This window comes from Enoplosus armatus, chromosome 2 (genome assembly GCF_043641665.1).
Source record: "Enoplosus armatus isolate fEnoArm2 chromosome 2, fEnoArm2.hap1, whole genome shotgun sequence".
Taxonomy (NCBI): Eukaryota; Metazoa; Chordata; class Actinopteri; order Centrarchiformes; family Enoplosidae; genus Enoplosus; species Enoplosus armatus.
Window position 1 is genome coordinate 18,370,814 of NC_092181.1, and position 23,767 is coordinate 18,394,580.

The window sequence follows — 23,767 nt, forward strand, 5'->3', positions numbered from 1 at the left end:
GTCAGAGGAAAATCTGTGCCGACATGTAAAATGATTAATGAGCAAGGTAATTTCTATCTTCAACTTCCTATTTTCTGAACTTCCCCTCTGCAGTCATACTGTACAATTAGGTTTGTGTGTACTGTCTGTGTGTGTGTGTGTGTCTGTGGTCAGTCCAGTGGTGAGAGTGACATTTCACAACAGTGCACTCCTGCCTCAATGTTTTCTGAGGAAGAGGTGGGGTGCAGATAGATGCGGCCATGGATCAATGCCACCATCCATACAAATGAGCCTCGGCTGAATGAGAAAGATTACAGCAATCACTTGGGCACACAGCAGATAGGGCTGACAAGAGTGTTTGTGAGCTTTCTGGACACGATGCATCCAGGTGTGAAAGGCAAACAGGGCTGCGCCACAAAAACTGAACAAAGACAAAAGGCCTGCGCGAAAGACGGCAGCACATCAATAAACACTTCTCATCACACTCTCAGTATCCACACTTTTTATGCTGCTTTGTTTGAATACATGTTTGCGACGTGTCTATTCTTAATTGTACACTTATCTGTATTTCTGTATCTTAGATGGATGAAAATCTCTGGCGGCATCTCACACTCCTATGGAAGTTGAATAAACTTTGCTTTGGATCCAATTTAATGTATTTTGTTTACTGCAAAGCAATTTGCAATTTACGCGGAGATATTTTGAAATGGGCGATAGTTTGTATTTGTAAAGAGAATGCATTTAAATACAAATCAATATTTGGCCATTCTGGAATGAAAGGCCGAGGTTACCATGCACCGTATCGTGCATTAAACTGTAACTTTAAATTCCTGAGGAACTCATTCTGACATGAAGAATCAATACAGCTTAACAGGCCTTCTGGAGTCACTCCGCTGCTCTACAATCAGGTGTTGATTAGTGAAAAGAACAGGTGCTGGCTAATGTGCAGTGACTCACTTGGTGTGCAAATCAGAAAGAGGTTGTAAGTAGAAAACCTACAAAAACTAATAAAAAATGGCAACAGTCTGAAGCTATTGGGGTTTGGGAATTACTTCAGAAAGAAACAAAAGTAAAATCTTCCTCACAACTTACAATCGGATGTCTGTAGATCATGCAGTCTTGTTTTACAGATTGCTCATACTGACTATTTGAACAAATGATGCATGCTATAGATGTAATATTTAATAGAAATAACACAGCATATATTAGAACAATTAGTTATAGGTTGATGTTGATATTTTCAAATCACTGATCACAGCATTTGAAATTCAACTTTGACAGCATCACCTTTCAATAAAATTGGAACACAATTTCAGGATCATTGATGTGATGATGATGATACGCTGACATTATACTAATTTTTTACCAGCTCATACTGCCCCATTATTACCTTGAGATGCTTTTCCCATTATTAGTATTCTATCACAAAAATGAAATCACAATATTACTGAGATATTCTCATTGTTTTCACCAAGATAATACCTCTGAAATGACCAAATCATTACTCCATTATTAATATGTTATTACCAATCTGAACTGCAAAGCGTTATCAGTTATTTCACTTGTTTGTTAAGGTATAGATTTTCCAGCACACTTACAGATTTTGATGAATTTAATTCCTGTAAAAAGTCTTGTCTCACTCTGTCTCTAATGTACAGTATATTTTCATTGACACCTGTGTTGTGTCTTGTTGAGGCCTTGAACAGTCTGAGCATGTTGAATGAGACGACTCATTTAAAATATACCAGGAACAAAGCCTTCTACTTTATGGAATAAAGGCAGCAATACATAAATAAATAAATACAACATAAGTACAAATCACAGAAAAAAGTATCAGGAAAGAAATAAAGGTTACTGTGGTTTAACCTCAACAGTCGATGGCTCAGTGAAAGTAAGAAGCATTATCTCTATAATAATGCAAATCAGTTCACAACTTTGTAAAGCAAAGGTGGCTAACTTTAAATTTAATTTCACTTCAACTTTATGGCATTTTTGTAAAGTTCATGTGTGTGACTGTGTGTGTGTGTGTGTGTGTGTGTGATGAGTAAAACTCACCAGGTCTGTCTTGGGCAGGTCCTGGTAGTCAGACGAGTAGTATGTTGCTGTTTTCCCAAAGCCGTTGTCACCTGCGGCCTTTGGTGGCTGAGCATGTTGTCGGTATGTAGCGCTCTTTGGAGTCCAGCAGAAGAGGTTGATGGATTCACGAACACAGCGCTCGATGTCAATTTCTGTGCAACAAAAAGGAACAGGAAAACAATATGAACCTACTTACTTGCCAATGTTGGAGTTGCTCCTGACTTATGAGCAAAGTCATGAACAACAGAACTAATATCGCTTATCAACTACACCCAATTAACGAAATAACTAGCCAACTAAGCTAACAAACATCTCTTATACCTCACATATTATGTATAATGTTTGAATATACACCATCTTAGTTTAGTCTGTTAGCATGCTATCAGTTGCTAGTTAGCGCTAAAAACAAAGTACAGCCTAGGCTGGTAAGAGTGTCATTTGTTCATTTGCTAATAAACGTACCGGTGGGTAAAGATTTTTACCCGATGGTGGCACTAGATGACAACTCAGAGGTTCAAAGTTATTACAATTTATCCTGAGGGAGACATAACTGTTTGTGCCAAATTAAATGATGATCCATTCAATAGCTGTCAAGACATTACACTTAAAACCAAAAGAAAGAGGGTATTTTGCTAATCTCCGAATTTTCAATTACCACTGGCAACATTTTACTTAAATTATTGAACTGCTGTGCAAGAATATGAATGAATGAAAAGAATTAATGAATAAATGGAGCGTAAAGCATGAGAGTAAAAAAGATGCGATTCCCTCCCTTGAATCAGACATAAATCATAAGAGATTATGTAAATGTAGCATGGGAGGGTTAGTTGCAGAAGTCAGCAGCTTGACCTTGGCATTTTGCTGCCATTAATAATCTTAAACAGTCATCCAGCAGTGACAGAGGCTCTTTAAGATAATAAGTGGCCATCGCTTAGCTGCTGTCCCTCATCTGAGCTCTTGCCCCAAAATAGGTTTTTAGTGCAAAGCGAAATTTCTTCTCTTAATGCTTCTCCAGAAGAATCTATCCTTCTCCTGCTTCTCGCGTTGAGAATAGAGAGGATTAGGAAGCAGGGACTCACTGGATTAGCCGAGGATTTGGGTAAATTAGGAATTCTTTCCTTCACACTCTTTCACACTGACAGCCTCTCTCTTTCACTCCCCTTTTTTGTGGATAATAAGCAAGTCTGGCTAATGAGTGCTCCCTTGGTATGACCTGCACCTGGCCCCGGCTCAAGTTAAATTTCATAGAAGATGCATCTTTCCCCCACTCCGTCCCACAGCGGCGTCAAGGTTAGGGGGTTGTCAGCTCTCATGTGCTGGTACCTCACAGACTCCGTTACAATGTTCATTCCGGTGAAAAACACACTGGTGGTCTGAGATTCCTCACAGACAGGCTCACAGGCTGTTCAGGGAAACACATTTTCCCTCCCTAGGGCGACGAATGCTGCATGCAATCACTCCTCCTGCTAAAAGAGGCAGGAATGAGGAGGAGGTGATTGATAGCAGTTTTAACAAGCCCTGGGCTCAGCTGGGCATTCCAAGGCAGCCAATTCTGTTAAGAAGCAATTTTTCCTTTTAGTCAGACAAAATTACATTTTAGTAATTATGTATAGGTGTTGATTGTGGGCTGTGACTTGTTGCCACAAATAGTAAAATAACATGATTAGTTAAGAGCAACTCAGGGGCTTTGTGGAAATGGATTGTGGTGCAAAGGAAGACAGACCTGACAAAAATGGAGGTGAGAGAATTTAGCAAATTAAAATAAATGGAGAAAATCTGTTGCATATATAATGTTCCAACCCTTGATACTATAACACATCATGAAAATCACTCTTGATCATCAATTCATTGATTATAAAGCCAACCATCGGTACTTGTGACAATTCCCTCCTTGAATATCTCTTTAATTGTAAACCTCAATAGCGTTGATAATATTTGGTGCGAGTGAGGAAAGTGACTGATGTTCAGGGATTTGGCCATCCATCTTTCATACATGGTAATATTGTATACCACCAATTATATCTCGACAAAATCTGAAGGGATGATGCATGCTCTTGCTCTGTTTCATTTCAAAATTGACAGACATGAGAGGGTTTCTCAATGGTTGTTTGTTTGTTTTGCAATGACCTAATTTCAGTTATCAATCAATGTTCAGGGCTCTCATTTATCCACCATCTCACACTAAGAAGTCAGTCCTAACTGACGTAAGGTTGTCAGTGAGATCGTATTTGGTCCTAATTTTAAACTTAGGAGTAAAAGCATTTCACCACCTTTCTTAATTTTGCATATTATTCTTATCTTTCATTGGATTTAGGAGAGCTGTAGAGGTGCCCAACCTGTTAGGACTTACCAATATAATACCTGAGCACAAACATGAATGTTTATACCAGAAGGTTTAGAAGAATATATATATATATATATATATATATATATATATATACACACACACACACACACACACACACACACACACACATAAGCCATAATGGTTGCTTTAAAATAACAAAAAGTTTAAAAATATATATAGGTGGTATTGAAACTTGCCTTACATGACAAGCCCATGTAACCTAAACTGAGACTTAACTGAAAACAAAGAAAATGTTTGGGAAGCCGCAACTGTGATTGTTGAACTTTACAAGATAAAAACAAACAACAGCCTGATCCTTGACGTTGTGGCTAAATGATCCTGCCGCACATGTCGCACAGATGCACCAGAAACAAGAGAGAGGACCGACAGCTGTGCCAAAGTGTTGCCTAAATTATTATTGTCACAGAGGCATGTTCATAAATCAAAGGATTTTGTCTAGTGAATAAAATATAAACAGACTCACTGGATAAAATGTGTAAAATGCAGCATTAGATTTAAGTCACCTTTTTTAAATTGTTCACAAATAAATCTGTAAGTCACTTTTATCTTATATATTTTCTTTTCTATTCTATTATCTATATTTTGTGAACAGAGCAGCCTGCCAGTAATTTTATGTTCCTGAATGTCATAAAACACTCAGTGTCAGTCATTCTCAAACGAGAACTTCTACTCCTTGCTGAGAGTGAGCGCAGTAAGCTCACAAATAACCCTCAGGTTCTCTAAGGTCAGAGTATTTTTAATCATAGTTTAACTTTGAGCACTATTCCTGGAGTGAATCTGAGATGATTAATAAATTTGGCCCCAGATCAATATTGCCAGGACCCTATGGATATTACTCTGGTCCTCCTTACTGTTGGTTGCCTGTAATAGAATTTAAGCTTATTTTATTTGTACACTCATTTCAAAATGCTCCAGACCAGACTTTCAGCCAAATCCCTAAATGTAAATGCAAATGTGTCATGCCAGATTTGTCATGCACTCCCAACACTAAACCTTCAAGATCAATGTTCTACTTCTCCTCAGTTCTACTTCACTAGTGTTCTCTGGGTGTCCCTGTGTGCAGTTTTGCCATGAGCACTTTCATCTGCTCATGGTTGTTTTTCTCAGAACTAAACGTTTATAACTAGAGCTCATCAGTTCTGTGGCCAGCTCTGCTCATTGAGACAGATGCTAATGTCCCGTGAAGGCAAATGCCGCTGCATCATCAGTAAACACACGCTTCCTGTCAGCCGGAGAGCCTCTCTGGTCCATTGTGAATCAATGAAGTCTCCAAACAAGAGAAAGTTATAGATCACCCAGGGCTACAAGACTAAGCAAATGGGAATCACAAAATGAGATTAATTGCTACCAAATGGCAGGCTGAGATGTATTGCTGGCTCCAAGGCAAAATGCTGCAGCACAGGTCTTACCTGTTTCACATTTCACACATTTCAGACTCTGATATACTGAGAGTGGTATCAGTCACAAAACTTAATTGAAAATAATTCAGCGAAATCTTAGTCTTGTGACAGTCTTTGTGATAGTCTGGAGAGTCATGTGGTTTAGATAACGTTAGTGTGAAGAGACAGTTGTATGAGGGATATTGAGTTACAGTCTACAGGACTCAACTGATATTTTGACCGTTTGGGGGACCAGCGGTTGAACATGACCTCATAGTCTGTATCACTTGGCTTAAATCTGGGCCTCTCCTCTTCGTTGGAATATTGGCAACTATAGACTTCACAGTGTTATGTGTAATAGGCTTGTCACTGAGAATTATTGTCACTGGCCCCATTTACTGCCTAGAAGGAGGGAAAGAGAGGAGTGTGTCTGAATCATTTAGGAGCCACTGTCCTGTAACGTTATCTTGACCGTTAACTTTTATTCCGACAGTTGCAGACAGGAATAGAAAGAGAGCACACCTCTTTTTTCCCCCACAACTAAATGTCAGACCTACTTACAGTATGCGTCTTTCAAAGTTCATCCATTTCTCTGAACATTAGATTAAGTCAAAATGTACAATGCAGGGTCCTTTACCTTCTCTTACAACTGACACAGTCATCACCTCTAAATATAGGCTTCCATCGTGCACAGGCTGAAATTAACGCAAATGTCAATGATGATGTGTACCTGACACGAATGGTACAAAGTGGGAAATGATGTGCTCCTACAGAAGCAGGTTGAGGTAGTCATTGCAAATGCTAGTTTACAATGTAAATACAGTGTTGTTTGCTGAATGAAATTTTAATTATTTCCTGACGGATTTAAAGACAACAAGCACATTAAAATCAACTACATCCCATGTTTTTGAGTGTGGTTAGAGAAAGAATTCTTGTTCTAAAACTTTCCCTTTGATTTCTCTTTCCTTTTGTGCTACATAAGCTAGATTGAGTCTATTTTTCTTCTTTTATGATGTCCAGCCAGCATCAGGGTATGCTTTTCTGGCTTACCACATGCAGTTCCTGTAGTTACACGTTTGTGGAGCATGTGGACTCTGCTCTGAAACAAATGAATGTAAGCCTCAGTTGTATGAGGACATCAATTCTGCACGCCTGATGGCAGAAAGGAGCAGGTGCGGGCCACAAATCACAAGATATCTACCATAACTCACAGTCCGTGTGTGTGTGTGTGTGTGTGTGTGTGTGTGTGTTTATATACTCATAACTACATGAATGCATTGAGGCAGAGCCCATACAGACTGATCTCTAAACCTTGCTTCCAACAAAGGTTGACAAGGTTAATTATGTTACAAGGCCAAACCCATGTTTACCAATGAGTCCTATGCATTGCATCACATGTACTGCCAAAATATTTAACATTTATTTGTTAAGAGGGGCTAAATAAGGAACAAGACTAAGAGTCTACAGCCATGCTAGCAGCTCTGCGAAGCTGTACTTTAGCACAGTGGTACTTTGAGCTAAATGCTAACATCAGCATGCTAACATGCTCACAAAGACAATGCTAACATGCTGATGTTTAGAAATAATGGTTACCCATTATTATGGTCACATGGTTAGTTTTGCTAACATTTTTTAATTACCCCTACACATCAATAGTTTTGCAGGAATTTGGTCATAAAGCAAACTAAATTCGGAGCTGATGATGGTGCTAGTAGAAAAGTCATAGGATAACCAAAGCAAGTAGGCTTCATCCTTTGGGATCCATGGATGTCTATATGAAATATCATGGCAATCCATGCGCTAGTTGAGACACTACAGTCTGGACCATTGTGGTGGAACAACTGACAGACAAACCGGCCGACATAGCCATCTCTAGAGCCGTTTGGCTAGCATGGCTAAAGAAACAAACTCTGCACATTCCAGGTCAATGAGCCGACAGTAGTAAGATCACTACTGTTATTTAGTAGAAGTGATAAATATTGTGCTGTTTGGTATTGGGTTGGATTTAGCAGTCTGTGTCTGTAACAAGTTATATAAGACTATCTTGACTGTGGACCAGAACATAGCTAGAAGCTTAAGTAAACAAGTCCCGTTTGAGGTCAGTCTAAAGCCCAGAATTCATTCCTAATATAGTTCAGAAAGAGTGCCAGATACTACACTGTAACGACCCAGGTATACACAAGCTGCGATAATGAGGCTGGCAGTGATATACAGAAACGAGCTGGCAGCAGTAGCCACTCTCAGGAAATCTTGCCAAAGAAGCTGACTGCAGCTCTAGGCCAACATATTTTACCTTTATAAGGAGAACTGGCTCTCCTCTTCCCTTCCGCCTCATCACATGAATCTGTTGGACTTGGGCAGTTAAACACAGTGAAGTATGGCAACACTGAATTTAGGCAGAAGGGGAGGCTGCTGGCCTTAGTTTACAAAGTGCTCCAGCATCCCTTATGGACAAATCGTCCCTGTCTCTGTTGGTTTTAAAACTCCAATGTCATTCTGCCTTTCAGCTAGAAAAAAAATAGGGCTAAACAGCGTTTGGAAATAGAGTTTTAAAGGAAATTGTTTGAGCTATCCCCCAGGCGAGAGGAACATTCTGAAGACATACATTATGAATGCTGCTCTCGGATTTTATGTCACCGATACTTTGCTGAAGTAATCGCTTTGGGCAACTGAAAAGGAGCAGTAAAGAGGGCACGTATTAAGAGACACTGTTAGGAGTCTTCACTCTGTGTGGCATATACAGTCGACAAAAACAGCAAAGTCCCTGGGCAATGTGTCAGCGTCTGCCTATAACAGGTTAAAAAACCCTTGGACTGGGTGTTAAAAGTACGTAACCAACAAAGCAAAGCTAAGTATGCATTTCCATGTATCCATTGTATGATTAGAATCAATTCCTCCTTGATTTGTTAGCCCTCCTTCTGCGTCTTATTCAAGAAAGGAGGAAGAATTTATCCTCTTGCCTGCAATGCACTGAAACCTGCAGAGTTAAAAGACTATATTTCAATATTTGCCACCACACCTTCCCCCTACAACACCTCATTTTTGCACTGCAGTAACATTGGGTGGTGTAATGAACTGTAATTTGCCATGTGTGTCATCGTTGGAGATGAGTGGGGGGGGAAATAAATAAATAAAACAGATGCAGGTGTATAGCATGTGGTGTTTCTTATGCTGGACAACACCCAGTTCCTTCTCTTATTTTTTTCCTGCCAGTGCCATTTCCCACCACCACACCTTCAGCCTGAATTAGTGCAGTTTTTAATACAAATCTCGGTATCTTTGTGTTAGCAAAACAGATAGTTGCTTCAGGCAGCCTGCTAGCCTCACATTCCCATGCTAACCCATGGCTTTATTTATTTGTGTCTATCTCCTCCATTTTTGCACAAAAACGTGCCACTTGAAGAACCCTATAGCAACAACTTACTTTGACGATATCAGCAAGTGGCTAAACAGTCTGTACGGACTAAATAGTGTCCCAAAGCACTGAATGAAGATGATAAGCGATGGACAACCATCGATGTTGTGACTTCTGTGGCATACAATTCCCAGGGTGCAGTGGTTGACTGTTCGACAGATGCAGAGCAGAGCGTGGCACGCCTACAGCACATTAAAGAGGGAGTACGTTTGCGTAGGAGTGCAGAGCTGCCTGCTTTGAGGATATGATTAACTCACATCAGCACACATAAGTACTCTGAGGAATGAAAAACAGCCTTCTGCAAAAGCCAATTGTTGATACAGATGGACAGCCAGGTTTAGGTAAGGAAGAAAGAAAAACGTATTCCTGCGTGAGGTACTACAGCATGCAGAAAATAAATAATAATAGATGCTGTTAGGTTGTTATTATCAAGTAACATTTGGCCAACCTCGAGTGTGGAACGCACCTGAAAAGAGGGATAAAGGGAAGACATAGTATTTACAAAGATGTAAATACCAGCTCATATTCTCACCTGGCAGGTCTGAGAAGAGCAGGATGCATTCATTGAAGCCATTAGCCAGGAGACGGTCTCTGAGCTGCTGCAATATGGCCACGCCGATACAGAAGGGGAAAGAGGAGTTACCCAGCAGCAGTGTGTCCCACAGGTGGAAGATCTTGTGCAATGGAAACACATCTGTATGGCGGGTACCGAAATAAACACAACAAAAGGGGAGATTTTACAAAAGGACTGAATACAAGAGTGCCCGAAAATACAAATCCCTCGAGGGATTCACAATACCATCCTGCCAGCGGGACAATAGCATGCAACATGCACACAGTGAGAAATGGGGAATCAGCTTGTATATAATGAGTATGATTTGCATGTGCAAAGCGCATTTACTTAACATGGCTGTGTGGCTTTAAAATGAGAAGCTCACTAAGCAATATTGTGCATTGGTATGGTTGCCTGGGGGGATATTTGATGTGGGGGAGGCAGCTGGGAAAATGTTTTTAGGTGGGTGTTGTTGTGGAAAAGTGACAGGAAGAACATCAGGGGGCTGAGGAGCTTTAGAGCAAGGAACCTGCACAGGTTGTTTTAAGCCAAATAAAACCACATCCTGATAATGCGTCCCACTGCAGTTATTATTTCAGTCATATTACTTTCAGTATTGGAAAATGTTATGTTTCCCCCCTGCTGGGATTTATGCATGAGAACCAGTACCACCTGTTTATATCATCACAGGGTTTGTTCAGGTGCATGTGTGTGTGTGTGTGTGTATGTGTGTGTGTGTGTGGGCCGAGTGTGACTGTGGTGAGGCTGAGAGAGCAGGAGTGGTGAGAAAATGGCTTGGAGGGTCCGCACCACATTAGCAGTCAGCTGAGCAGACTGGTGCATGTGAGTGACAGGCAGTGTGTCTGAGTGTGTGTGTGTATGTGTGTGTGAATGGAAGATGACCCTCCAACCTTGTCTCATATTGGATTGGGGACATTAGCAGTCAGAGGGGCACATCTCCTGAATACTGGACTCACACACTGCCTCAGGGGGAGGATAAGGGGTAAAAGGGTCACACCTCACACTCTCCACCCCACGAGTGGTGTGTGTGTGTGTGTGTGTGTGTTTAACTAAAGAATTAAATATCCCACTGCAAACCGCAATTTGGCTACAATTAATGTAAATCACAGGTTGTGTTCTGTCTGCAAAGTTAGAATGCAGCTATCTAAAATTACATCAAGAAGGCAAAAAGTTATTCCAACAGTTGCACTGTACGATGGGGCTGTACCTAGAAGACACAGAGGTTAATTGCATATCATTTCATTTGTAACAATGATCTGTGACCCCTGCTAATGTGCTCATATTTCAGAGCTTCAACTGCACTCTCTGGGAAGATAAAAGCGTAATGCTGCCATCAACTGACAAACTGCATGCTGAGAACCAGCCAAAATAAAACTTTTATGTACCTCTGCTGCTGCACAGAAGGTGAGAGGACTCACACATGATGCTAATTTGAATCCACGAGCATATTCAGATTTACACTGTTCGGTAAGGAAACCTGCAATTATTGCTGGAATCTGCAACACATATTGGTAGAGCTCCAAGTACAGTAGTGCTGGAAACTTTTTGTCATTCATTAGTTTTGCTAAAACTGTGCAGAACTCAGAAACCATATGAGTCACAGCTGTCAGACATAACCAGTCAAATAGTTTACAATCTCAGCTGGTACACAAACAAAAAGAAATACAACAATGGCCAGATATAAGTAATTCTACATTTGGCAAATAGCATACAGTAACATATAATCTGAATTATAATGATCAAATCTTAATGCAACATCTCAATCATGTAGACATCATCAACATGTAAAAATGATCACAGAACTAAAGGAATTCCAATATTTTGGCCACCTAGTGACACCTAACTTGACAAAACTATTTTATTCTATTCCCTGTCCATACTGGGGGATGACAACATTATAAACACCATACAATATAATGCAGTCCAATTTAACATCATAAACTACATTCTTTAAGAAAAAAATAAATCAACACACAATACCAGCATGTAAGTGTTAACAGAAGCTGAACATTACCAGAATCCATTACAATAGCCCTGCAGTATCTGCTAACTTTGTAAAGCTTGTAGAGAGGTGCTTTTTGCTTATTGTGTACAACCCCAGTACTAGCAGCAGACTGGCAGTACTGGCAGAGAAAAAAACTACGACCCCTACATCCACAGGTGCTGTTGAAGATTCATGGGTAACATATGGCATACAATATCAAATTTAGGGCACAAAAGATATTGAAAGTCTAGTTGAAGTCTTTAGTAAATATGACCATAACAAGTTATAAAAATACATCACATCACAATACAACCTCCTCGAGGTTCTCCTGAGGAAGGCGAGCTTGCCAATAAGTGTTGATGTATTTTTATAATATATCAAATCCATATTTCTTAAAGGCTTTTTATTTTTACCATCCTGGAATTGATTTTGTCTGCCACATCCTACTCATGGATCTAGATAAATGGTGTATTTTCTCCCCTTTTTAGTATTACCTCAAAAATCTTCTCATGAACTGCAGGTGAGAATACATTAATTGTGCATTTTTAGCCGAATGTAAAATCATGACAATGTAATCAATTTTCTGGAAATAGCTGTGTGACAACAAGCATCCCAACATCCACAATGGCTTCTATGCTGTATTTCATAAAATATCTCAGGCACAATTGGGTGTTACATTTCTAATTTGGTGCATTAAGAGTCTTGGTGAGTCACTGCTTAGAATGAAAATGGTGTAGACTGGCCCACAGGGAGCGCTATAATAAGCCTGTAAAGTCCACAGCTCAGTTCTGCCACTCTGTTTAGTCACAGAGTCACTGAGACGTGACACTTAGTACAGACATGTATCTGCATACAAAACACCTTTGTCTTACATATGTCTATAATGTCTATCATCCATTTCTGGCTGGCATTTTGGATTTTTGGGAAAAATAAATAGTTACACAACACCGCTCAGCATGACAAAAATAACAGTACATCACATAACATTACTTTACTTCATTTGATTTAAAAGTTTCAAAAGAGATCATTTTATCAGCATGTTAGTTTTAAACAGTAGCGGAAGAAGTATTACAATAATTGACTTCAATAAAAGGACCACACTAATAAATACTCAATTAAGTACAAGTCATTGGATCAGTTATTAGTGATAAACCCTTTTAGATGCAAAGTCAACTCAAACAACTGAACCTGAATTTGTCATTTGTGTCACTTGTCATGTATCCTGTTATAGGTCATTAATGACAACTGAGCCAACTACATTCATGGGTTGACTGAAATATGCAGTCGAAAGCTCTGAAAAAGCTATTGTAGTAAGTGGATGAATGAATCAAGATTTTTTTTTGTCAAAATATTTGTGATGTTTGTGGCTGGTACTTGCTTTTCTGATCTTTTCCCCCATGGAGGAGAAACATTGCTGCAAGCAGCTGTCTTATCAGCTTTATGTTGGAATCTTGAAATGTATTCAGATAAATACAAAATAAAGATAAATAAAGATGTGCTGGTGAAAGGGAGTGTAGTACTGAGCGGTCAAGTCCTTTCCCTTCGGGACTGGAATTAATTAGCAGCTGGAATAAAGGTCACCAAGAGCAAAAAAAAAAAAAAAAACCCTACAGAACCTCTCCATACTGGAGCCACTGACCTTTTCTCTCTTTTATTGATACTCTAATTGAAGCAGACTCAAAATTCCTTCTGAAAGTTTTGGATTATGCTCAGTGCCGCATCACATCCACATTATGAGTACAACGAAAAGCTACTTACGTGTGAACATAGTCAGGAACCACGGGATAGCATAAAGCTGTGTGGTAAGAAAGAAAATAGACAGATTTAAGATATAAGCACATTTTACTGTAGCATTCGTTTCTATGTAATACTCAATATGTCAAAACAAACTGCTGAGAGCTCAAATGAAATGAATGAACTGCTTTCTCACTAGAGAGACTTCTGTCGTTAAGAAAAGCAGCACACATGGCTGCACATCTCTACGGCCTCTGAGAAACAGAAACGGCAATAAAGAGCAAACTGCTGAGTTTGGTTATTAGTCAATGGGGAGAAAGCTAACAATGAATCTCATTATACAAATCTTGTCATCCATCCCTCTTTCCTCTCCTACTTCACTCTCTCCATTCAACACTTTCCCCGGAGGAAAAGCATAAAATTGAAATGAAAGATCGCACACACACTTTCACATACGAACACACACATACTCGCTCCACCATTAACCACCTGTTATAACACCTGCCAACGACTGGCTCCCGTCGGCTGGGGACTCTGCAATAATCAGCAGCGAAGGGTCTGGGGCAGAGTGTACAGGAATACTGGAGCTTATCTCAGCCAGTTAATTGATAGCTAATTGCGGGGGAGCTGGTGACTGTTCAGTAGACCCCTTCTGTGCCCAGAAGTGATGAGCAGGAGAGAGAGACACACTGCACTCCCGAGTCTCAGCTGCAATTTCAACAGCTCGGCAGCAGGACTCCCAGTCCAGCCAGATTGGATTAGTGTAGGTGTAAATGGTGGACCTGGCAGAGGAGATGTGGCCAAATTGAGGATGGCCTGAATTAAACCACTGGCCACATGCAATCTGACTCTCTGCCGATGGCTTGAGGCATTACTGGAACAGAGTCCTTGAACACCAACATTTCCCAAGATTACTTGTGGTTACTGCGTGCAACGTGCTTGCACAATATTTGCCTTTTTCTGAAAGACAAACTACAAACTGTATTAAGCTAGCCATGTTTTGGTATGCATATATGGGAAATCAAATCCATTTCATACTGCAGTGACAGTTGGTCTTTAAGGGCTGATGGATTTATTGCCTCAGTTCACAGTGCTCTCTGAAGTTCACACAGAAGCAGGGGATTTATGGTCTGTAAAGTCTAATTACTGGGATTCACATCAAGTATGAAAGCTGTATCAACACAGGTTGTTCCAATATTATCCTGGCCTAACAATGAAAACAGGCATACAGAGTCTAATTTGAAAGACAAGTACGAGTACTGTACATGCAGCAAGTGTCAAGTCAGCATCATCAGGGCATGCTTTTTCTTTGAAGAGCCAAGTCTGAACATTGGATGAGCACGATATTGAAAGAATCACAATGGGACATCTGTTCAAGGTAAAAGCTTTGTTTAAAAAAAAAACAAAAAAAAAAAAACGCACTAACACCTACAGGTAAAACTCGTGCCAAGTATCTTTCGTTACTTTCTTTTTACCTGCACACTTAAACTATGACAATCAACAGAACACAGTTTTGTGCTTCACTTGCACCGCTTTAGAAAAGGGACTGCAGCATCAGAAACTGCAAGGTGGAGGAGGACGCTTAAATCCCTGACTCCTCAGTGATAAAGACCCCACTTTTCATTGGGTAATGTCCCAGAGGCCGGTCCACAGGTGACACACATTCAATCAGCACACTAACTGAAACCCCAGAGAGACAGTAGAGACTTTAACCTTGTCACTGTCTGAGCACAGCTGTAAAGAGGAGAGCAAAGGGCGGGAAAAGGTGGCACAGAGTAAGAGAAATAAGGTAAGCCAGGCAGAGGACAATCATTAAGTGGGCCTAGCAGACATTAGTCGCTGTATAAATCATCACCAGTGGACTATAGGGAGAACTTGACCCTCGCCACAAATTCTGGAGGATGTGGAACAAAAAAATGTCACTGACAATGAAAAGATATACACAGTGATCTATGGATGGTCATTTCCATTGCTCCTGGTGCAGAGCCAGAAAGTGGAATCATTTCTTACTATCTTTGACTTCCCATTAAAGGTAAACTTGCAATAGAAGACAATGTTGTTATCCTAGTACTGCTGTCTATTGTCATCAAAGTGTCAGGGCAGTTGCACTCTTGGTAACTTACGTCTGGAATGAAGCCAATCTCATTTAGATGGTTGCTTAGCTCTGGGTCATGGAAGGCAATCATTTGGGAGAAGACAGTCAAGTACTCTGAAACACAGGCAAAAGGGCTATCTTTTGTGTAGCTTGAAGGCTAAAAACCTGAAAGGAAGAGACTGAAAAAGACTTACATTAAGACAGTAAGATCGCAAGAGGTGTTACACAATACATTAACATACAGAGTCTTACCTAATAAATAATTGGATTTAGTAAATCAGTCATTAAGTAATGAAATCTCATAGTTCAGATACGTTTTTTTGTACACAATGTAGTCTTATAACAAAGAGACTGTGGGTGAGATTTATTTTCTTTTTCTGTGTTTTGTGATTATAAAAAAGAGCCAAAATGTTGCAGGTAGACTGCTGATCCACTGTGCAACCTTGGAAACTAACGTCTGTACATGTCGAATGGAAACTCATGCAGTGTAACGCTGCGCTGCCACCATTCTTCACTCTGTAAGTCAGCAAAGGAGCTCTGGCCAGACAGATAAACATTAGCTAGCTCTCCAGGGCATCTAGCAGTGGAAAGAAAGGATAATAGCCACATTCCCCACAGAGTTCAAGAGGTGTTTGGTGTGGCTGTTTATCAGTCACGTAGGAATTGCTTGTGTCATTTCTCTGCAGGCTTTTGCAGTTTCATTTGTTTCTCCATCTCTAAATGATGTGGCTCAGCTGCAAACTCCATTAAGACAGGCCGAAATTAGTTTTCACAGCTTAGGAACAACATGGAGTCAAAATGTAATCAACATCGGGCTGATGGCCCGATGCTCTGTGCCAGCCGATGATAATTTGTTTTTGAACTTAGCTGAATGCTCTGACCATGTTTAATACTTATTACTTAACTTGCAGTGGCAGTTGACTACCTCAGCTCAAAAAACACTGGATGGCTGAAGTGGAAACAAGTAATACAGAAAAATGAACCAGAATGTGTAATTCATATAACAATCAGGAGGAAAAAAATCCAGCATTGAGATCACAAAACTGTATCATCGTGCGAAACACAGCAGAGCCATGTAACTTCTCCACACACAACAAGTGCTTATTCTAGAATATCTCACCTTGAATGACATGAGAGTTGTCCTTCAGGAAAAAGTTGTACAAGTATTTGGGGATGAAGGCAGACATGCAGGCATATGCCAGGGCTGTGAAGAGTAACGACATAAGTGTGAAAGGAAGCCAAAAAGAAATAATAAATAAAAACACTCAGCTTATGAGGTTAGAATTGAAATTCTTGCCTTCATTGTTGAAATTCAAGTAGAGGAATGGGGCACAAAGTGAATCCAAACCTGAAATGATGAGAAAATCAAAAAAGTTCATAATGCAAATTTGCTGTAAACGGTCACATAGTTACAACTGAGTGCCAGGGAGGGAGTTTACAAGATGTGACATGAGCGCCATCTAGTGTCCAGTCATGTTTAGTACAATAACCAATAGTGCAAATGAAGGAGAGAGAAAAAAAAACGAGAAACACAGAGTGAGACAGTAACAGAAGTTGACAGGGGAGTGACTGACCCTGCCAGTAGACCAGGTCTGGGTGGGAGACCACCCATGCTTTCAACACACGCCTGAACTTGATGTGTCCCTGAGGAGATGACAGCAGCTCATCGTACTGGTGGCAGCGCGGGATGTCCACCTCAATCTGTAAACATGCACAAAAGAATGAAGCTTAACTTATTTTAAATAGTGACATTTTACTGCCGTCTAGTTTGACAGAAATAAGTTACCTGTCTGTCTGTTGGTATGGGAGTATCCTTGTCTATGCTCTCATATTTGGCTTGAATGTCTCCCTGTGTAAGAATAAATAAATAAATAAAATAACATAACATAGATAACTGTCCGCACAAAACAATATTGAAACCCACTCTAGAATTTATTTTATACCTCAATGCCCAGCAGTGCTGCCCACACCAGGCCTCGAACAAGAGGGGGAATATCCACTCTGGCCTCTTTCCATACAAAGTTCTTCTTGTAAGGATAGGCCTGAAGACAAGACATTAAACAGAGGATATATTACCCAATTTCAGTTCAACAATAACGTATTAAAGTGAGAATTATCACAAATACAGGAAATAATATTTGAGTTGAAACAATTGCCAGGCTCTGACACATTTAAGCACTCAACTAACTCTAATTGGGAAAGACTTGCTCATGTGTGCATCCCATGTGCATGTGACTTAAAGTGTGTGCATGTGTGTGTGTGTGTGTGTGCGCATGTGTATGAATTTGTATGGAGCCCAGACCTTGAGCAGTCTGTCAAACAGGATGATGCGGATGAGTTGGTACTCGGTGTCTCTCTCGCGGATGATGAGCGGCAGCGTGACGGTGGCCGACAGCTCATTGCTGCTGTTGGACTGGGGCAGACTTGACTGTCTGAAGGAGGAAGAAGTAAAGGGGATATGACATTACCCGAGCCAAAATAAATGATGGGGTGATGTGAAAAATAGTGACAGGGGAGGAGAGGACGAAGGCGGCAAGTTCAGGATGCTTACTCGTCTTCTAGTAGGGGGTAATAGGCTTCTCCTGCTACGTCCTTCAATCTCTGAAAAAGGAAGAGAGAAGCTTAAAAACATAATATGGATCCACACCGAAGGTTAAATTCTGTTCAAAAGGTGCATTTTGAAAAAGTGTGTATGTCACCAATGATGATCATTTAACAAAATAAACCAATACAGTGATGCATTGTTTGTGGCTCAGTTCTGTCAGATGGTGCAATGAAGAAGCAAATGAAGAAATGGGTTAATGAGTGCTATGTTGCTGAAATGTTTTCAACAAATGACGGTAAAGTATTTAGATTTGATAATTAGTTTTAATACTGGAAATATTTTAAAAGATGCCCAAAAACCCCAACCCTATTTACCATACATTCATTTACACAACACTATACATGTTGGCTGACAAGCTCGTTGTCTTACATTTCTGAGTTGGCACAGAGACATTGTCACTGTAGTGTCGTCAAGCAAGAAACTCCGATCCCTTCCCTGGCCAAATGACTCCCCGTCCTCCAGGACAAAACTAAAGAAACGAGAGAGAGGGAGACAATTTAACAAGTCTGAAAATCATCTTAAACTTGCAAATGCCTTCATCAGTGTGTGTGTGTGTGCGTGTAATCTACTTGGGTAGTGTGCAGATTGGAGGTTTGGACTGTATGATCTCCTGGTTGGTCAGTTCCTTCTCCAGGTCTCCCCCTGCCAGACACCACAGATGGTACACCTCATCTATGGCCCGCTCCGACAAGTAGTCTTCATCATCGTCTAATAAAACACACACACACACACACACACACACACACACACACACACACACACACACACACACAGTAAGCACCTCCCCACAGGGACAGATGGCGCTGTAGCATGCTCAGTCGAATGATTACTTTATTAACAAGTTTAATATCATCTCCTGACATGTTTACTCATGGCAATGGAATATCGTTTGGATACAACTTCAAGGAAATACCATATATATGTTTCCATATATAAAATTTCAAATTCTAATCTGAGAAAATCTCCCTTATGTGTCTTTCACTGTCACCTTTTTTGTATTTAGTCCTGTTTATTTTCAGGTGGGCTTTACATAACTTTTTTTTCCACAGACCTTAGAATGGAACTAATTAGATTATGTGCAATTTCTGGAAGAAAAATGATAGGAGCAAATGTATGAGAATACAAATTAGGCTGCAGTAAGGAAGTGCAACTATCTTTTAGTTCATTTGTGTTTTGCTTGGAACAAAAAAAGAACAAAACGAAACATTCAAGACCATGAAAAATATGATTAGAAAAAAAGTTATTTGAGATATCAAATGTACAACTTGTTAAATATCAAAGAAAATTCCCACAGGACTGGCCAATTAGACCTTTTGACACTCTTAAGACAGACTTCTTCTATATATCTGCTACTATTATTAATATTGATGATGGAATGCTTAAAGCTACTTCAAGATAATCAGTTAGGCTTTAAGATATTGTATTGTATTTCTGAAGTTTTAAGTCACAACAAAAGTATTGACAGATTGGTGTGTATGTAGTGTGTATGTAGTGCATGTAAACTTGTGTGTGGTTGGGGCAGACCTTTGCAAAGGTCACTGATGTCGTCTGGGAGCTCCAGATGTGCACAGCGCAGGGAAGAAGAGAACAAGCTCACAGGCTTCTGGAAGGGCGTATAGAGGCAGGAGACGCCTTTAAACACAGGGTCTCCCAGCAGCTGTGCAGGGGTCAGCCTGGAGGACACATACAAAGACATGATAGTCGTAACAGCAAAACATCCACAAACATGGAGAAAATATTTAGTTATATAAAGTCATAAAAGCAGTTTGTTGCAGTGTGGGGCAATAACTTGCAGCTGTTTATTTTGGAATATTTTCACTTGTCGGTTTAAGCATGCTGGAATCCTCTCATAACCTGAAGTGTTTTGGAAACTAAATGGCCGCTGTCCTCCAACAAGATATGATATCCAACAGAGGTTGTATTTACCTTTTGGATGGAACAAAGGTCAAGCATTTCCTTAATAACTCGAGAACATTCTCAGGCAGCTCCTGTAAAAAAGAATTATTACATTAGCTACAGTACACACACAATATAGACAAGTCCCATTTCAATTTCCAATAATCTCACAGAAAAGCCAAGAAAGATTAGGAATGCTTACATAAAAATACTAGTATGACTAGATTTGATTGGTAAGTGATGCAGATTGGTTAAAAACAAATGGCCCTCTAGCTTTTACAGAGTTGGGTATCAAACAACACTTTTGGGTACTGACTGTAACATTGAGTAACTGTATTGTTAAGTCAACCAAGATGGCATCAAATGCTCAGTCAGATTCTCAGGCCTGTTTACTTATTTTTTGATCAGATATTTGAAATGACTAATGACTAATAGCTCTTTTCTTAAAAAAAAACACTATTATGATTACTATCAATTAAAAATATCATGTCATATATATTAGTACCCTATTGACTAAGATTAAGGCAGTCAATGATTTTAACTCTACCTTAATGGTATCCAGGCAACCATGTTCCTCAGCAAGGACAGTGACGATGTCGTCCATGCAACCTGAGAATGACAAACAATATCACAGCGTACGCTTAATTGAGCTTAAGAGCACATTGGTCAGTACTTAGAATAATTACGTCCTTTTCACTTACCCAAGGTTAGAATGAACTTCAATCTCTCACTTATATCAATATTCTGCAGCAGTCGTCTGCCCTGTAATTGATTCAGAGCATTAGACTTGAAGGTGAAAATGATCCATACAGCAATTCAGGCAATGCCTACACAACATTAAAAAAATCTTGAATGAATGTCTTATTCATGTATGAAGAGGTTTATGAAGGATTCTTACTGCACACAATTCAAAGAGCAAAACCCCAAGTGACCAGACATCAGTCTTTGGCCCTGAGGGCAGAGGAGCTTCTCCATGGGAAGAGTCACTGGGGTTGAAGGAGCCCTGAGCGATCACCTCTGGAGCAAGGTATGATGGGTACCTGAGGTGATGATGACAGAGCAGATAAGCACATAACTTTGTCAGCCTCTAAATAACATATTCTCCATATAATTAAACCAGCACAGTACAGACACATCCCATCATTCATTAGTGAGCTTTGATGAATTTCGGTTATACTATGTCCCTTCCATATTAAGTCTAATAAGAGAAATGAATACATGATGACTCTATGATATTTCTCACATTTCTGTCATTAAGTTACATTCATTACATTTTCCATCCAGATGTTTTATTGAAAGTCATGGGTATGTGCCATCATTCCTCTTTTCAATCTGCAAAAGGATATTACACAGAGATACTTGGTAGAACACAAAGGCCTTTGGATTAGGATAAAAGTTCAACGATCTCTTACAATTCCTGAACCAGGAAGCTATTGTGATGCCCCAAAACCTGGTTTCTGTGAAAAAGGATGAGCCATTATGCATCAATGTTATGGTCAATTGCCTTTTTTATGATTTGACTAACAGCAAACAGATACAAATGAACCTTTGACCCTGAACAGACAGCTCATATAGCTCAGTCCCACCAGCTGAAGAGTTCCAGAGAAGCACTAATGGAGAAAAAGACGTACCCGATCGGAAAATCTACATCGGCCCCATGATCAGTCATGTGATAAAGGCCAAACTTTGCCAGCTTGACATTCCCCTTTAAAGAAAAAGCATATCTTAGAGTGACAGCATCACATTTAAGCAATCATTTCATTGACTTCTGTGTGGACGGACTTTCAGTCAGTAAAGATAGACATACATAAAACATAAAATTTTACCTTGCAGTCCATGAGCACATTGTGTGCGCTGAGTGCTCTGTGCACCATACCATGTTTGTTCATAAACTCCAGACCTTCAAGGACCTCATAGGCTATCTGCAGCACCTTCTCCGGGCTAACACAAACCAGAACACAACAGTTTGTCAAAATGTTTTGAGGGTCAAGTGGTGACTGGGGCACAGAAAGGTTGATGACAAAGAATGTATCTACATTTTGTTGTGCAAACCTAAGCTCGGCCAGTAGATGGCAAGGTTAAGTCATACTATTTCCCTGCCCATCATACAATATCATTTATCAACAGTACCAGGTATAATGACAACTGCTCACAAGTGAAAGTGAAGGGAGAAAACAACAACGGGTTCATCACATATACTGTAATTACTTCTGAACAGTTAATAAAGATTTCTAATGATACTCTCACCTGGCTTTTTTCCCCTGTTTTTGGAAATCACTCAAAATGCTTTCATAGTGTTCAGCAACAACAATCAGCCGTTCTGTAGAGCAAGAGGAAGAAAAAAAACAATGAAATAAAGACATGCAACTGAGTTAGCAAACATTTATGGACATTTATTTATAATGATTAACATGTATGGAATCTACATCTGTACAATAAAGAGTGAGGTGAAAATGCACGCCTGGTTCCAATCTAAATCTAACAGGATTAATAAAAGGTGAAGCCCTTATTAGTACTTGGTACTTTCTGAGGGATCAGTAACTTGAAAAGATGACACAAGACTACGGTCACCAGCTTAGAAAGTTAATAAATATCCAGGAATGACAAAAGTTCTATCTTGATTGCCCAAATAAAATGCCAGGTATGTTTTGGATAAGCTCAGTGAGAGTTCACATCAAGGACAGGATATAGTCATACCGTGTTTCCCTCTGGAGATGTCCACATATTGGCAGAGTCTGGGGTGAGTGATGGTCTTGAGTATCTGGAAACGTCCCAGGATTTTGATGGAGTTGGGGGTAAGAGGGAGACCATTGCTCCCACAGACATCATGAGGAAGAGCTGAGGCAAAGAAGGTGAAGGCCCCCAGCTGGGCGTCTTTGAGGGGCCTCATCTTGCCACTGGCTTGAAGCACTGATAAAGAGAAAGAGTCTATAATATATCATATGCATTAATATATGATAATACACAACTACGAATGAGATGAACATTCTGATCATTTAGTATGATATGGTGTATCAACAGCCAATGTCTCATTTATGCCAATCAGTTTTAACCTGGGGGTTACAAACATGAACTAAATGTTAACTGCTTAGCCAAAGTTAAATCTTGTTGTTAACGCAGGCTGGGGCAAAGGCCATCATAAGAGCGAGTGGCAGGTTAACATTGTCATTGTAAGAACACTATACTTCTCGAAAGAAAATACGCAGTGATAGTGTGCACAGTGATGCTGCAGTTAAACCCACTGTGTGTTTGTAGCTAAGTTGTGAAAATAACTAGCTAAAATATTGGCCCGGGTAGGAAACCAACGATGTTATGTGCATTATACATTCGAAAAATGTGTCTACTCACGCTTAATGGTAAGGCTGTATTGTCATGCCGACAGAATGAACTTCAAATTATTGATAAAATATTTTTGAAATGAATCCCTTTCCTGCCTCTGCGATGTGATGGGAACAGCTGAGTGAACGTGAGCAATAGCGTCATTTTTGTGCGACAAAGTCGTTCACGGAAGACGCTTTCTAAGAACATAACTACGGTTAGTGAACTTCAAATCAAACTAAATTATTTGGAATCCTTAAAAAAAAAAGTTGTCCGTGAATAGATTTTTTCGTATTTTTTTAAGAAGTCGTTTTTTTATTCAAGTACACACAGGCAAAATCCGT

At 39.9% G+C, this 23,767-nt stretch overlaps 1 protein-coding gene across 1 annotated transcript in view; it reads right to left on the minus strand.

The window, feature by feature from the left end:
* tbck (TBC1 domain containing kinase) overlaps positions 1-23,542 on the minus strand; it is a 40,861-nt gene extending 17,319 nt beyond the window's left edge. The window contains exons 1-23 of the mRNA XM_070914765.1: positions 23,454-23,542; positions 22,803-23,015; positions 22,353-22,425; positions 21,932-22,046; positions 21,737-21,810; positions 21,004-21,145; positions 20,807-20,867; positions 20,653-20,714; positions 20,136-20,197; positions 19,734-19,882; positions 18,779-18,917; positions 18,579-18,678; positions 18,156-18,205; positions 17,907-18,036; positions 17,548-17,646; positions 17,391-17,453; positions 17,179-17,305; positions 16,902-16,952; positions 16,725-16,808; positions 15,633-15,718; positions 13,534-13,570; positions 9,750-9,911; positions 2,035-2,207 (exon numbers count right to left, since the gene is read on the minus strand). Coding sequence (XP_070770866.1) covers positions 2,035-2,207; positions 9,750-9,911; positions 13,534-13,570; positions 15,633-15,718; positions 16,725-16,808; positions 16,902-16,952; positions 17,179-17,305; positions 17,391-17,453; positions 17,548-17,646; positions 17,907-18,036; positions 18,156-18,205; positions 18,579-18,678; positions 18,779-18,917; positions 19,734-19,882; positions 20,136-20,197; positions 20,653-20,714; positions 20,807-20,867; positions 21,004-21,145; positions 21,737-21,810; positions 21,932-22,046; positions 22,353-22,425; positions 22,803-22,995 — 2,232 coding nt within the window. The 5' untranslated portion in view covers positions 22,996-23,015; positions 23,454-23,542. The remainder of the gene's footprint in view (positions 1-2,034; positions 2,208-9,749; positions 9,912-13,533; positions 13,571-15,632; positions 15,719-16,724; positions 16,809-16,901; positions 16,953-17,178; positions 17,306-17,390; positions 17,454-17,547; positions 17,647-17,906; positions 18,037-18,155; positions 18,206-18,578; positions 18,679-18,778; positions 18,918-19,733; positions 19,883-20,135; positions 20,198-20,652; positions 20,715-20,806; positions 20,868-21,003; positions 21,146-21,736; positions 21,811-21,931; positions 22,047-22,352; positions 22,426-22,802; positions 23,016-23,453) is intronic.
* Between the last annotated feature and the right edge of the window lie 225 nt (positions 23,543-23,767).